Genomic DNA, 16,934 nt, shown 5'->3' with positions numbered 1-16,934 from the left:
ACAGTCGAGCGCTGCGTCCCTCCCCTCCCCATATGCCTTCATTCCTGTGGTCTGTTGTAGATAATTTAGATAGAATAATTTACCAATCCACCCTGTGATTTCAGGGGAGGAAAGTACTAATTTAGATCAGCCCTGTTTTTACAGTTAAGATGGTCCAGTGCAGTTACAGGACTTGTTCAAATACACATTACAGTGAGTTGGTGGAGTGCTGTGGTTAAGCCTGTCTCTTGATTCCAAAGAATCCAAATAATAACAAAGATTCCAAATAATAACAAATAACTTTGTTATTATTTAACAGAAGCAGTACAAATGAAATGATTTGTGCAAGGCTTCTTTAGTCTTTGTAATACCTTCTCTCATTCCACTGATTCATAACGTACAATACTGTGATCTATGCTGCTAGTCTAGAGTAATGAAATATTAATTTATTTAATACAATATTGATTTACTTTTCAATTTTATTGATGCTATTAAAACAAAGACTATTTTGCGTGCTCTCCTTTGTTTAAAGTCTAGTTTTTCAAAAATGGACGGCAAGCTGGATATCTTCAGGAGGGAGTTAGTGGATGTTAGGGGCGTCCCCCTCTTCTGGAGCACTGTTGAGGAGTGGTCCCAGGTGGAATCATTTGAGAGCCACCCAGATGACCTTCTGATCTCAACCTACCTGAAATCTGGTAAGATTCTTTTATTTATTTGTACTAGCTGGCTAGTTATTGATCAGTATGTGTAAGCCCAGGGATCTGCAGATCACTTGACAAGGGAACAAGGGAAATGTGTAGGAGTTATGGGACAGTTTTGTATTAAGTTACACAGACTCACTTCTTATTTTGAAAGATCTGCAATTGAATGGAGGCTATATCTGAGGAAAAATTAATACTGTTGCCTTTTGTTTTTTAAATTCAAATAAAAATGATTAAAACTGTATATATAAAGGATGTAGGTACATTAGAATATGTATACATATACATTTTCTGTACACTTTAATGTTTAAATATTTTACTTATTTTAATATTTAAACATGTTTTATAAAATAATATTGTATTATTTCAAACATATTTTATAGATTTGTTTGAAAATATTTTGTTATAAATTTAAAAAACTACTGACCTCAGTATATGATCTCAAGAGAATTTAATATGACTCAATAAGAATCAATAATTTGTATTTTTCATAAAATATATATACAACTGAATCACTTTGCTATATAATTTAAACTAATACAATATTGTAAATCCACCATATTTTAATAAAATAAATTTATATTTTTCCAGGTATTTTAACAATAGAGTCTTCCAGTTATGCAGTAAATATCAGATATCAGAGAAATGAAACTCTCTCTTGCCTTTTATCTAATTCATTTACTTGAGCCCATAATCAATCAACTGTTCTAATTACTACACTCTCTAAAGTCAACTTTCCTTTATATTCCTGCCTCATTTTTTAAAGGAATTGAGAAAAAATAATTTTTAATAAATATACTGACTATTGATCTTTTCTTTTTTAGATTATAAATATCAAAATTACTTCAAAGGAATATATAACAAGTTCTAGGAGAAAAGCCCTGAACTTGGGGGATTCTAATGTGACAAAATTACAAACACTGCATGAGAGCATAGGGTTCCTGCTCAGAAGTAAACAAATGTATGATACAGATCTTTGCAGACATGAAAAACAAGCTTGTTTTGGCAAAAGCTGTTTTTTCCTTCTTTTGTTCTACTTGCCTTGCTCTCTGAAGAGTTCACAAAACCCAAATTGTTTAGGACCATAACCACTTCGCATTTCTTTGTTGAGATATAATTTAGAAAAGAAAGGTTAGTCCCTGAGAATGTATAGGCTCTTTTGTTTTTGCTATTTTTTGATATATTAACAAGCAGGAAACCATTACAACAATCTCTGGAAGCAACCATTATACAAATAGTTCATCTGTGGAAGTGATATTTGAGGCTGATTTTTTTCTGACATAGTAAAACCTAAATGGCTACACATAAATTAACATATGCTCTTTGGTCGTATTCTTTTCTTTTCTTTTCTTTTTTTTTTTTTTTTTTTTTGTCCCCTTTACAAGCTGTTGAAAACATGTCTTAAAATTATTAATACATCAGTGTCCTGTTGATTTTGTTATAAAGGATTCAAGTTAATTAACTCCTTATATGACCTAAACCATTTGCCATTTTTTTCAAGTATTATGGAAAATAAGCAAATGTTTATTTTAAGTTCAAAGCGTAGCTAAATTGACATTCCTTTCAATCAGATTTCATTGACCACAATTTTAATCACCCACTGATAGGAAATAAAATGTGTTTTACTGTACTTTGGAATTTAGATCCCTTTTTCTCCCCATGAATCATTGCTTAAGCCTAAGTCAGATCAGGCAGCAAAATATTTAAGGATAGTATTGATTTGATTCATCTTTTTCTTAGCACTGTAATTGTCTGTGTTAGAAGGATGGGGAAGATAGTCCCATACTCATGATTTAGGGACAAGAAGGAGAAAGAGTTGTCCACAAGAACGGACTAAATAATAAGGAAGTCTAAAGTACTCTAATATCTGGAGCCAATCGAAAGGTGCATCCCTGTGCAGAGCATTCTTCAGAAATGTTGCTGTGTGCACAGATTAATTATTTAATTTAATTTTTAGTCTCCACCCATGATTATTCAATTTAGACACTAGCATTACACATTTATTATAAAGGAAGATGACAGAAACAGTTAAGAAGATATTTTTCTCCTAGGCATTGTAATTGATTTTTTTAGCAGTGCATCAATACTCTGACTGAGTGCCACAGACAACTGAGTCGATCATAGCTTCATACACTATAGACCCATTTCTCAAAAGACTGGTGAGGCACAACTGCAGAAAGATCAGAGTGACTTGATCTGTTCTGCTCAGTCAGGGTCTATGGTCTTTTGTATGTGAATGGCACACTGGTCTCCACAGATGCAATCACAAAGTTCTCTTTGTTCATGCCTCACCCCTTCACCAAATGTTGAACATTTTTACTGGAAGTACTCTTAAGTCCCAAAGCCTAATGGTCTTTTTGATTTAAATAGGAAATGTACAAGTTGCCGGTCAGACTCATTGAAATTAGCTGCTTACCCTATCCATTTCACCCAGGAGGGTGTGCTCTCATTACTTATATACTGGCCCTTTTATACTCCATGTTTGCTTCCTTTTCATGTCTTACTTTTCTGATTATTTTAATCATATTTCACACACACACACACACACACACTATATATATACATACAGGTTCAAGGTAGATAAGGATGTCCCCTAGGAAAAGGGAGAAGAGATGAAAGGCACGGAAATGAAGAGTACATTTTTGTTTTTGATGTTACATGGCTTCTCTACCTCTTTTAACCCTCTCATGGTCTTTTTAACAGAAAAGTTTAGAATTCCTCCCATTCTTTTTCCTCAGGAACAACCTGGATCAGTGAAATATTGGATTTGATCTGTAACAATGGGGATGTGGAGAAATGTAAACAAGACGCAATATTCAAACGAGTGCCATTCATGGAACTTATAATTCCTGGAATCACAAATTGTATTTTCTCTTAATGTTCCTTTTCACCATAGGAATAAATCCTCTGGCTTTTTGTGGTGTCTGGAGGAATCATGGTGGAAAATGATACAGAACAACCTTAGACAGCTGAATCATAAGTGTCTGTAATAGAAGAGGAGAAATTCTGTTATGCCAGTAGCTATGTGGTGCTCATCTTCCAGCCAAAGATAATATCTGTATAAGAGAAGATTTTGATGAGTGTATTTTTTTTTCTGAATAGGATGGATGGAAGTCTTCAACATTTAAATAATGTGTGATGATTATATGTAGAAAATTCAGTGTTTGATCCAATACAGAATCATGTCTACTGCTATGTAGCTAATGTTTACAGACTCAAAGAAAAGGAGGATGAGAATATATGACCTTGTTTAAAACTAGCCCTAAGCTTCATGGCTTAATTTGGCTTTGGGATTTGAATATAAGAAAGCTGGAAAGAAATTTTGAAATCCTCTAGTTCAATTTCCTTATATTTTAAGTAAGAAAAAGAAGAATGAAGGAAATAAATGAAGGAAAAATTAGGACATCTTACACTTGAACTACTGCTGTTTCTGCCTCATCAAGGGATTATATCTGAGGATTTTATAGACACTTATGAAGATAATAAGCCCTACTATTTATAAATAAAGCAGCCTAACTGACCAGATGTTACCAGTTTCTATTCTCATTGTAGATTTTAGAAGTATTTGAGGCCAATAAAGCCATAGCCATTTCAAGTCATACTGTTGGGTTAATGTTTACAAAGTCTTAGGTTATATTGCAATTGACCTTTATGATTCCATATTTATAATGTAGCTCAACTTTTGTGCTTGTAGGTGTTGAGGAATTGAATGACATGCAGTCTCCTTGATTAGTGAAAACACATCTACCGGTTCAACTTCTCCCCTCTTCATTTTGGAAAAATAACTGCAAGGTAGCAAATTAAAAAAAAAAAATGTGTTGTGTTCTTTTACTAATTATTCAGAAATTAAGATGACAGATTGCAACCTCTGAATAAATTATTGCAAAAAATATAATGTTTTTCCTGTATCCCAAACACCAGCGGACATCAGTGATATAAATAAAGGACTGCACTCAATGTGCAGGCACTGAGACTTGCTCGGGTTTTCTGTTCTCAAAAATGCCTTCTTGTCTAAACCCCTTCATTCACTGTCTGCTTTTAAACAATGGATATTTAAATACACTAGAATTCGCCGGATAATAAATTGAAGTTTACCAGCACCCCAAAACTTCTGTTCCTGTGCCCTTCCAGGCAGGAACTCCTATCTAAAGATAACTACTATAGCGAATGTTTTCACCATAAAATAGTTTGATTGTTTTGTCTGTAATCATAAATACACTTAAATATTTAACTTATGTCACTTAGCATAACATTTATGAGATCAATTCTCATCATGCTTGTTATTTTGCTTTGTATTGTTTCTGTAATGTAGCCTGCTGGATCACAAACTATGGTATCCTGGCCCAAAGTAGCTTATTAGAGGTGCAGATTCTCAGGTCCAGTTCTGATCTACTGAATCAGAAACTCTGGGTACGGGTCCAGCAATCTGAGTTTTAATAAGACCTCCAAGTATATTTGATTTATACTACTGATAAATCATTTGAGAACCACTGATGTAAGGTGTTCCGTTATGTGTGTGAATATTCCACAAATTACTTATCCCCGGCACAGTAGGACAGCTAGGTTGTTGTTAGTTGTCAGGAGTTAAACTAGTGCTGCAGGGCACATCCTTAAGCAAGTCTTTCATTGCACATATGCGTACACGTTTCTTTTGGTTATGTATCTTGGATAGAATTGCTTGATCTTAGAGTACGTATTTGTCCACCTCTAGAAGATATATTCAAATATATTTTCAAATCATATGTACCAGCTTACACTTTGACCAGTAGTGTGTGAGTTGAAGTTCCTCTACATCCTCAACAACGCAAAATATAGCTAAAATATTTAATTTTAGCCATACCCGTAAATGTCTGGTGACATCTCATTGTGGTTTTACTTTGTATTTCCCTAATGACTAGTTAGGTGAAATGTCTTTACATAGCTTAGATATTTTCTTTTCTGAGGTATGTGTTCAAGTACTTTGCAATTTTTTTCTATAGCAGCTCCTTTTTATTTATTATTAGGGTAGAAATTCTTCATATATTCTGGATGTAAGTCTTCTGATGGGATAATTTAATTTCTTTATATTATCCCATTTTCTTTTTTCTTTTTTCATTTAATAATGTTTTTAAAGAAGTTCTTAATTTTGAAGTTACTTGATTTATCAGTCTTTTTTTTTTCTTTATGGTTAGAGCTTTTTGTATTTGTTTAAAAAAAAAAAAAGTCATGCCCAAAGTCATGAAGACCTTCTCCCTTCTGTTTACGTCTGTAGGCTTTATTGTTTCAGTTACTCCATTTAGATCTACAGTGCTGTTTAATACCTATAACAGAAATAGCAATGTTCTTTTTAAAAATGTCTGAATCACTCTCTCTCCCCACACACATGAACACACACACAGACACACTAACGTTATTTTCCAAGTGTTGCTAGTATATGAACATAGATCTTTTATCTCGAAACCTTGCTAAATTTACTTAATAGAGCTTGTTGCTTTTTAAAAAATAGATTTCACTCATTGTTCTATATAGATGCTCACTCTGTCAGTAAATAAAAAATATTCTTACTTCTTTTTTTCTCAATCTGGATATCTTTTACTTCTTTTTCTTGCCCTCTTGAAATGGTAAGAATCTCTAACGTAATACTTAATAGGAACGGTGAGAGCAGAAATCTTGCTTTTGACTTTAGAAAAAAATGCATGAATATTTCACTTCTAAGAATGATGATGTTACCTATAGGTTTTTTGTGTATGCTCTTATCCAGCTGAAGAAGTTCCACTCTAAGTCCTACTTTGCTGAATTTTTATCAGGAATGGATATTGGATTTTGTCTGTTTTTTATGTCTATTTAGACCTATTGTATGGTTTTCTATTATTTTAATCTGTTTATCTTGTATTTCTTTATGATATATTGTCTTTTTTATATTGTTGGATTCAACTTGTTAATTTTTTAAAATTTTCATCTTTGAGAAATATTGGCCTATAGTTACTTTTTGCTATCATAATGTCTTTGTCATTAGAGAATAATCTCTTTGTTGTTAGGGTAATGCTGGCCTCATAAGATGATTTGAAAGGTATTTACTCTTTTTCAATTTTTTTCCAAGTATTTAGTTGGAACTGGTACTATTTCGTTCTTAAATATTTTGTACAATTTATCAGCAAAGCCATCTAAGCCTGGAATTTTCTTTATCTGGAAGGATTTTTAAATAAAAATTCAACGTATTTAATAGAAATAGGATTATGTAGACAATGTACTTCACCTTACCTGATCTTCGGTAGTTTGTGTCTTTTAATGAATTGGTCCATTTCATTTAAATTCTCAAATTTTTGTAATAAAGTTGCTCATGAAATTCCTTTAATATCCTTTTAATGGCCAGAATCTGGATTAATGTCACCCTTCTCATTCTTTATATTTTTCTATCAGTTATTGACAGAAGGATATTGAAATTTAACTATAAGTTCTTTATTTCTCTTTGGTATTTTATCTGTTTCAACTTTCAATAAGCAAAATCATTCAATAAGTGTATAGTCAGTAAACATCTGTGGAAATGGTACCATGTATGTACCAGATATGATGATTGTCATTATAAATGCAAACACAAGCTATTCTCTGGGATCTAAGAACATGTTACTACAGAGAGAAAAGTATATGCACATAGCCTAACAGATGTGGAAGAGCAAGGCATGTGTCAGATCCCACAAGTGGCTCAGTGTGTCTGGAAAATGAACCTGGAGAGCTGGGCAATCACCGAATCCCTAGGTATGAGAAAGGTGTTTAGAGTATGCCATTGCCACAGCATTTTTCATAAAATGAGCAAAACAGTTGTTGTTTTCCCTTTGAAAAACTGATTGATTATGCTTCCAATTTTGTTATACAAAGGTTTTATATGTGTGTTTGTGTGTAACTTCCTTTATCACTTAAAGTCTAATTAAAGCAAAAGTGATAAGGATGTAAAGATACAGTTTATCATCTTAAATCTAGAAGTAAAAATCTATGGAAGCCCCCAGAAACACATGCCCTTGCTATTAAGAGAACTGGGGGATATATCCTTAGATAGCCTCCTGTCTACACTGAGGCAAGGGGAAACAGACCTCTTTAAGGAACTTAGATGTGATGATGATAGGAAAAGAAAATGCTGATTCCTTACCATAGTCTCTCAGGACTGAAGTAGGAAGTTATTGAGCCTGCTTATAAGGTTTAGTATTTTCTCAAGAAATTCCGTCAAAAATAGAATCTCAATTCTCAAAACTCTACCCTCAAACTTTTGAAAAACCCCTTTCTAGCCACTGCCTTTCTCCTCCTCTTCTTGCCCCAGAATATCAGAACTACTACCAGTGATTTGGGATTATAAAAATTTTCGTTTCCTTTTCCCATCAGTTGGACAAGAAGGAAGCTCAGATTCTACTTAGATGAAAGGAGATTTCTTCCTGAACTATATTCTTCCTTAGATATATATTTACAAATGGGTGGCTGGGGCCTCAGTATTGTTAGTTGTGCTTTAGTGGAGAAGTGGGCTTAATGGATTTCAGTGGACCTAATTGCCAATGAGGCATAGCAATGTCATTTTTATCGGGAAACATGTTCAAAATTCTGCCTCCAGGCAGGCTTGAGGTCTTCATACATAAATTTTATTCTCATGCCAATCATTATAAGCAGCAGTGATTGTTATGTAGCCATGATCATGGACAGAATGAAGAATGTTTAATTTCCTTGATTAAATTTACCCAAATAATAATTTATTTTCAATGAAAAATAAGGTGTTTTGTTAGCTTTAAAAATTTACTTCTTATTATCATTATTAGTTTTAACAAGTGATACAGAGAAATATTCTACATTTAGCAACAACATTAGTTTATTTTTGTCAATTTAATATTTACTATAATTCTTCTTATAATTGATTTTCCATATGTTAAGAGATGTTCTTCTTTTCAAAGGCTGAAGACAAAGCAGGGGCGTGAGAGATGAGAAGTCTTTGTGTTAACATAATATGTAGTTGTGAATACACTACATAAGGCTATAGATATAAATGCTTGGATTAAGAAATAAAACAGAGAAAATAAGCATTTTGTTAAGGTAAGCAAAAGTTCACAAACAAGTCAAAAATATAAGCAAAATGATGGTTTTCCTTATCTCCCCACAGATGGTCTATCTGGCACGGAATGCCAAAGATGTGGCTGTGTCTTACTATTATTTCTACCAGATGGCAAAAATGCACCCCGAGCCTGGCACCTGGGCGGAGTTCCTGGATAAATTCATGACCAGGAAGGGTGGGTACAACTTGTACTTTGATCATGGAGTTCCATAGTGAAAAGTCTTTTTGCAAAAAGGTGTAAACTTTAAATATAAATCTCATATGTATTATAAACCTAGTATGTACCCAGCACTCTACTAACGTATTAGGAAGACGACAGACAAAGCAGAATATATAGTTGTCTCTTCCCATTAAGGACTTTTAGGGGATATGCGACATAAGAGATTTCTCTCTTTCCTTCATTAGTGTAGGGACCACTACGAAGTGCTTTCTTCTCTTACTGTCCATGCCATTGTATTGTTTTGATTTTATACATAGATCTTGGACACTCTTTTCTCTACCACTCCTTCATTTTTTATTACATAAACTGGAAATTCTTGAGTGAAAATTTTATGGTCAAGGTTCTGTTCTTCTATCTCTCAGGGAAACGTATTCATGCCCATAACAGTAACTCTCTTATAATTCTCATATAAATATTCTTCTACAATGACTCTCTTTTCGAGGAAATGCATTTCAATGGTGTCCTGTAAATTGCTACCACTGCTATTGCTTGGACTGTTCTCTGTCCATAGAATATCTACCCATTCTCACCATTATTAAAACCCAACTCTTCTTCTTAGATCTAAATACAGTCTACCTCCTCCACAGCCCTTTCTTAACCTCTCAATCTCTTTGTTTTTCTCTCCTACTCTCCTTGTCCTAAGAACTTCAGTACCACTTACTGTGGCATTTGTGTTCCTTAGTGTCTGCCATCTTGCTCCTGTATTTTTAGCTTTATTTTTTCATAGTTGTATTTGTTTGCTAGGGTCACCACAACAAAGCAACACAGACTGAGTGGTTTAAACAACATAAATTCACTTTCTCACAGTTCCAGAGGGTAGAAGTCATCCGAGTTGAAGGTGTTCTCGGGTTGATTTCTTCTGAGTCCTTTCTTCTTGGCTTGTTGGTAGCTATCTTCTCCCTCTGTCTTTGCGTGATAGTCTCTGTGTGTGCATGTCTGCTTATCCTAATGACCTCATTTTAATTTAATTACCTAAGATGCTATCTTCAAATACAGTCGCATTCTGAAGTACAGGGGTTGGGACTTCAGCACATGAACTGAGGGGCACAAAGTTCAGCCCATAGCACTCCGCATTCTGGCCTCCTAAAATTCATATTCTTCTCGCATGCCAAATACGTCCCAATATCCCCAAAAGTCTTAACTGATTTCAGCATCAACTCAGCCTAAAATATCATCTAACTATCATGAAAATCAGGTATGGGTAAGACTTAATGGTATGATTTATCCTGAGAAAAAATTCCTCTCTAAGCTGTAAATATGTAAAAACAAACAATAAGTTATCTCCTTTGAAAATACAATGCTGGGACAGGCACGTAGGTTAACATTCTTATATGAAAAGAGAGAAATCAGGAAGAAGAAAGCCTGAAGCCTAGCAGGGCAAATCCCATTAGATGTTAAGGCTTGGGAATAGTCCTCTGACTTGATGCTCTGCCTTCTGGGTCCACTGGGGATGCCCTGACCGACCCCCCAGGCCCATGACCTCTGTGCCTGTGGTGACAGTGACAGCCCTGCTGACCCTGAACCTTCTTCAGAATCATTCTTGAAAAATAAAGTATGTCCACTGCCAGATAGCTCTATTGGCTAATTTCTCGTCTGTAGCATCCCAGGGGTACAAGAATCTTCCTGCACTGCATCCTGCCACTGTCCCCTTTAGTCTCAATTGGCAGTGTTTTTCCTGAGATGAGTTATTGGATCCACAAGTCACACATTTAATCTCTTTGATAAAGATTGTCCAGCCACACCCTTGGTGGTCTCTCCAGAGCATGCTTTCTCATATTTTTGCAATATGGATAAGCTGAGAATTTACAGAACTGTGCTCAATATCTTGTAATAACCTTTAATGAAAAAATATGAAAATGAATACATGTATGCACATGCATGACTGGGACATTGTGCTGTACACCAAAAATTGACATATTATAATTGACTGTACTTTAATAAAAAAATAACTAGATAAGCTGAGAATTTTATAAATCTTCAAGTTCTGGTTCCTTTTTGCTCAATAATTCCTTTTCCAATTTATTTCCAAAATCAATTATAGTCTGAAGTACTGGGGGTTAGGACTTCAAAGAATTTTAGGGGGACACAATTTATCCCATAACAGAATTATTTTATCCTTTCCAAGCAGATTGTAAGTTCAGTGAGAACAGGGGTTATTTGATAAACTTTTCTTGTCCTACCACTCCGCATTCTTGAACTAATAAGTAATCGATGTGTATGTATTGATAATGATGACTGGGAATAATGGTTAACAATTCCTTACTTCGTGTAAATAGGTTTAATTTTGGAAACATTTTATCCTTCAATTTAGTGGCCTTTGGTTCTTGATATGACCATGTTAAGGGCTGGTGGGAGAAGAGGAAAGAGTATCATCATATTCTTTACCTATTCTATGAGGACATGAAAGAGGTAAGAGCAAAGTGCAATTTCTTCTTTATTTTTAAAGAAACCTAAGATTCATCTTCTTTATATCCCACTTTTCTTTCTTTTTGATCTATAACTATGACTAATCTACTATCCTATTAGCTTTACCTTGAAAATTGATCTTTCACTTAATCCACTTCTTTCTACCATCACTGCCTCCTACTCTGGTTCAGGCAACTATCTTGACTTATTTGAACTATCTGATTTGCTTCTATGATCCACTCAGAGAGAACGATCTTCTTAAAACCTAACTCAGGGTACGACCAATCCTTCAAATCTCTCAACGGCCTCTGTCTCTAGGTGAAATATAAAATCATTAAGATGATATATTGAATTCAGCATTAGTCTCTATCTCACCAACCTCTTGAGGTGCCTCTTTTTCCTTCTCACCAAGTGAGCCTACCTGAAATACTTTTTCCCACTATTTTTACATTAACCTTTCCTCATCCTTCATGTCTTAAATGTTACCTCTCCAGAGTTCTTCCACAGCCACAATGTAAAATAATTTACCTTGCTGTTACCTATTAAAGTCTCTTGTGCTGCTATTGTTCTTTTCATTGTATCCACCACCATTACTAATTATTTTATGTATGAGTTTCTTTGCTTATTCTTTTTTTGGTCTCCTGTACTATTTATTATGGAAGCTCCTTGAATATAGAAATTAAGGTTATCTTGTTCACAGTTGTTTCACCATGTCACAAGTGCAGTGGGGAAACAATATAATTTCATTACTTAAACTGTAAAACATCTAGCTTTTATTTTTTTTTCTTCTTCTGTCTGATTATTAGCATGGAGAATAATACTCTCCAATTTGAATAAACACTTATCCTTATCTGACTATTTAAACAGCCCATTTAAGGAATGTTTCACATCTCTTAAATTGAATGCCTCTCAACAAGCTTGTCCACATCTAAATTCCTTTAGATGACTTTAACTACCATTCATCTCTTATTTGGGAAATCTGTTCCGTAGCCCCTAGAGAAACCACCTTACCCAACTAAGGTGACCCCTATGGCAGATTCCTTAGTCAAATTCTCAGCTTCTTCTGCATCCTGTTTAAACCACTTAGCACTGGTCATTCTGGACTATGGGGTGATATGCTTCCCTACTCATGGGTCTTGAAGCAACGAATAGTGGTTGGAGTGTGTCTGGAAGAGGATACCTCTTCCACATTATCTTGAAAGGAAACTTTTCACATTAAGTCATTAAAAAGGCTTCAAGGAGAGAAAGCTTAGTCTTCTTAAATACAGGAGAAGTTACATCTACAGTCAGAAAAAGCTCAAAATTGTTCAAGGGTTCCAGGGTCTCTGTGTCATCAGATCCACCACAGATTTTATCATTCTAAGACTGAGCAGTCCAACCTTTCCTCTTCACCTTTCCATTTAACTTTCACATAATAGATTTGGCATAACTGGGAATTCAACTTTCATAGTGATTCTTTCACTTGAATAATTAAGGTGTATGTCTTATTTACACAAAGATATGCTCTGTAGTTACAATAAATAGCTTCTATTAGAGCCACTGTATCTAACAAGCTGTCCTATGCACAGTCCTGATGCACAGAGAAGGGAAATCATAAGAAGTACATTACATAGATCCCTCTTCTTTATCATTGCCTCTTCCTCCTCCCCAGCACTTCTTAGGTTGGAAAATACACATGATTGTATTCTACTGACCTCCTCCTATACTCAGACTATCAAAAAGTCTATTTAAGTATGAGAGGTAGAAAGAGTATTTTTTCCCACTGTAAGAGAATTCTCTGAGATAGGTAACCTATTCTTTATTTTTATCTAGATATAATTGACATATAATGTAATATTGGTTTCTAGTGTGCAACATAATGATTCAATATCTGTCTATATTGTGAAATCATCTCCACAATAAGTCTAGTTGAAATCTATCACCACAGATAGTTAACACATTTTTATCCTCATGATGATAGCTTTTAAGATCTACTCTCAGCAACTTTCAAATGTACAATGTAGTATTATTAACTATAGCTAACAATTATTCCGAATCTTAGAGGAAAAGCCCTCAGCTTTTCACCATTGAGTATGTTAGCTCTAGACTTTTCATATATGGCTTTTATTGTGTTGAGGTATGTTCCGTCTCATTTTGTTAATATGCTGTATCACATTGATGATTTGCAGATGTTAAACCATCTTTGCATTCCTGGAATAAATCCCACTTGATCACCATATATAATCCTTTTAACATGCTGAATATCTTTTGCCAGTATTTTGCTCAGCATTTTTGGTTTGGTGTTCACTGAAGTTATCGATCTGAATTTTTTTTCTTCTACTGTCCTTGCCTGGCTTTGGTATCAGGGTAACGCAAGCCTCATAAAATGAGTGTGTAAGTGTTCCCTTCTACTTTTTGCAAGAGTTTGAGAAGGATTCATATTAATTCTTCTCTAAATGTTAAGTAGGTAATCTATTCTTGATATTAAATATGCTAAAAAATGAGATCAAGGGATTTTGAATATTCCACCTTATGATAATAGTAGATTGCTTTATCACCATCTGTTTTCTACAGATTCTACTTTAGAATGTGAAAAGTTGAGTACTAATCTTTTTTTTTTTTTTTGCTTTTTTTTAAAAGAAATGTCAATCTTCCTTCTAGCAGATGGTTGCTTGGTATAACCAAGAATAGGATATGCACTCTGGAAAGGAAAATAAAAAGTGCACATAAAAATATAAAATCATTTCTTCCACCATGTTGATATATATAGAACCTTATTAGATGCATTGCCTACTTTGTGACTAAAAGGACCTGAAATAATACTTTTTATTTATAATTTCTTTAGGATCCAAAGAGTGAAATTCAGAAGTTATTGAAGTTTCTAGATAAAGACCTGCCAGAAGAAACTGTGGAGAAAATCCTCTATCATAGCTCCTTTGACATTATGAAGCAGAATCCTAATGTAAATTATACCACTGTACCAAAATTTAGTATGGACCATTCTGTGTCTCCCTTCATGAGAAAGGGTAAGAACATCATATGCTTGTTTCTGTACAGCTGGATAGTCACCTAATGGACAGTATATTTGGGCAGATAAGAGCAATATTGTAGTCAAGAAAAAGATTAAGTATGCTAGGGAGAGAAAAATATGAAAAAAATCCTTAGAGGAAATAATTTGTGGCAAAGATATTTTACCATTGCTAAAACTCTAACATGTAAGATAAACTTTCTAATGAAAAATATTTACTCAAGAGTCTATGTGCCGATAAGCATGAGTCTGGGCACCTAATGCTGTATTAGAAAAATACCTTTCATTTGTATGAATTATCTAGATATTCTTCATATTCCTCAAGGTTTTTGCTATGGTCAGTAGTAAGCTTAAATGATGTTGAGAATACTAAAATAATGAGGGGAAAATCTCAACTCCTTGAGATTGTTACTCTGAGTATGGTAAATCATTGCATCCTAAGCACTGAACTCAGTGTATAGCTAGCATCTTACACAAAACTGTCCTTTAATGAATGCATTGCATGTTGAGTGGAAGTGTGTGTGTGTGTGTTTGGGGCCAGGGTGGCAAGACAAAGAGAGAGGCAGAGATTGGTTGATTGAGTCTATTAGTTGTGTATGTATTAGTCATCTTGCTAAAACAAACAACCCCTAGAATCTCAGTAGCTTAAAATCACAAGATTTATTTTTCTTTTAATTCTGGTGTATGTTGGCCACCTGGAGTTTTGCTCAATTCTTTTTTCACTCTGATTAGTCTTGTTTGGCTCTCATGGTCTCAGCCTCTTGTGTCTCCTCTTTCTGAAACCCGGGCTGAAAGAGCTGCCCACTTGTGAGATATGCCCAACATCATGGAAAAGAGGAAAAGCAAGAAAGGTGTTGGAAACTTGCCATGCCCTTTGAAGTTTCTGTTCAGATGTGTTATATAACGCACATATTTGCATTCTGTTCACCAAAACATATCAAAAATCAAAGCCCAAAGTTAATGAGGCAAGGAGGAATCACACAACACATGACAAAGGGCAGAGATATAAAATCTTACAGTGAAGAAGAGGGTAAATAATTATGAGTGTAATCTAAGATGGTTTGGAGAAAGATGTTTTGAGAAGAGCCCATAAAGGGACTATTAAGGATAATTTTAGTTATAATGTGTCTTAGTACAGTATAGAGATTTTTTTTTTCTAAGAAAGTTAGGAAGTGTGCCATGGATAAGTCTTGCTGGAAATATCTGGATCTCAACCAGGTATGATTGTGCCTCCCAGGGGATGTTTGACAACATCTGGAGGCATTTTTGATGGTCATGACTAGAGGGTTGCTATTGATACCTAATGTACAGAGGCCAAGAATGCTGCTAAATGTCCTATGATGCACAGGGCAACCTCCACATCCTTCCCAGAAAATAGCTGTCTAGGTTGAAATGTCAGCAGTGGAGATATAAATATAAAAAATAAAATGCCAAAGGTGAGAAATCCTGGGTCAGATTGACAGTTATTTTGGCATGTTTTCTTCCCTTTTTTTCCTATAAAATTGTGCTTTCAAATGTGTCTTCTAGGTTGCCTTGTGAGAGATATTTAATATATGTAGAATTTAATTTAATATATCTAAGAAATATATTTAATGACATTTAACCCAGTAATTTCCAAATCTTACTTGATCATAGAACTTTTAAAATAAATTATTATTTGACATTGGAAAATATAATTTTAAAATACCTAAAAAATTCTCTGTATCCTTTGTTAACAAATCTCTTGAAGCCAAAAGGTAAACATTTTGAGACACGTCTCCCAGTGATATTTCTTGAAGCTATTTAGGAAATTATTTTTTTTACATAAGATATTGGAAAAAAATCCATGGGGATTTTTGGAAAACTAAGAGGGCCCAGGAGTCTGGGAGTGGGAGTAGGAGATGACGAATAGGGTTGTGGATAGATACGGCATTCTAAAGCTAGAGGTTATTACAATGTGGCAATTCAAATTAAAACTGGTTTTAGAAGGATATTTTATAGTAGTCTCAAATTTACCATCTCTCTTCCTTTTTCAGGTGTTTTGGGAGATTGGAAAAATCATTTCACTGTAGCCCAGTATGAAAGATTTGAGGAAGATTATAAAAAGAAAATGAAAGGGTCTACATTGCAGTTTCATTCAGAGATCTAAGAAATATCCGCTTTTTCCCCACCTCCTTTAGCTGGCATTTAAATTGAAAGATAAAATAATCCCTTCAAATGTCTAGTGAAAGAAAATTCTATATGTAGTGTTTCCTTTTTAACAAATATTAGTTTGTAATAGAATATTCAAAAAATATCAAAGTTTATGTATGAAAAATCAATACTGTCTCCATGATTTTGACTACCTTCTACAATGTTTTTATTATTCTTAAAGACTAAATAATAAAGTGAAATTTAAAATCTTTTTAATTCAAAGCTGCATCATTGGACTAGTAAGGAAGATATTTAAGGTAGTCTTCAAGATGGATGAATTAGAACCATAATATCATCTTAAAAAGGACTTAAAGTCCCTTTGTTGTATGCTTAGAATGATGCTAGTATAATATAAGATCAAAGACATTTTTGTACAAGGAG

General features: G+C 34.2%; 1 protein-coding gene across 1 annotated transcript; it reads left to right on the top strand.

Annotated features, from left to right (window-relative positions):
• The first annotated feature begins 524 nt into the window (after nt 1-524).
• LOC105090957 (sulfotransferase 1 family member D1-like) lies at nt 525-16,547 on the top strand. Its single transcript, XM_010982367.3, is given in 7 exon segments — nt 525-674; nt 3,419-3,544; nt 4,375-4,472; nt 8,797-8,923; nt 11,280-11,377; nt 14,199-14,379; nt 16,397-16,547. Coding segments are annotated over 7 exon segments (891 nt in total). The 5' UTR covers nt 525-526; the 3' UTR covers nt 16,510-16,547.
• The last annotated feature ends 387 nt before the right edge of the window (nt 16,548-16,934 follow it).

This window comes from Camelus dromedarius, chromosome 1 (genome assembly GCF_036321535.1).
Source record: "Camelus dromedarius isolate mCamDro1 chromosome 1, mCamDro1.pat, whole genome shotgun sequence".
NCBI classification, from domain to species: Eukaryota; Metazoa; Chordata; class Mammalia; order Artiodactyla; family Camelidae; genus Camelus; species Camelus dromedarius.
Note: the sequence above shows the minus strand (reverse complement) of the source record. Positions and strands in the feature narration are given on the sequence as shown.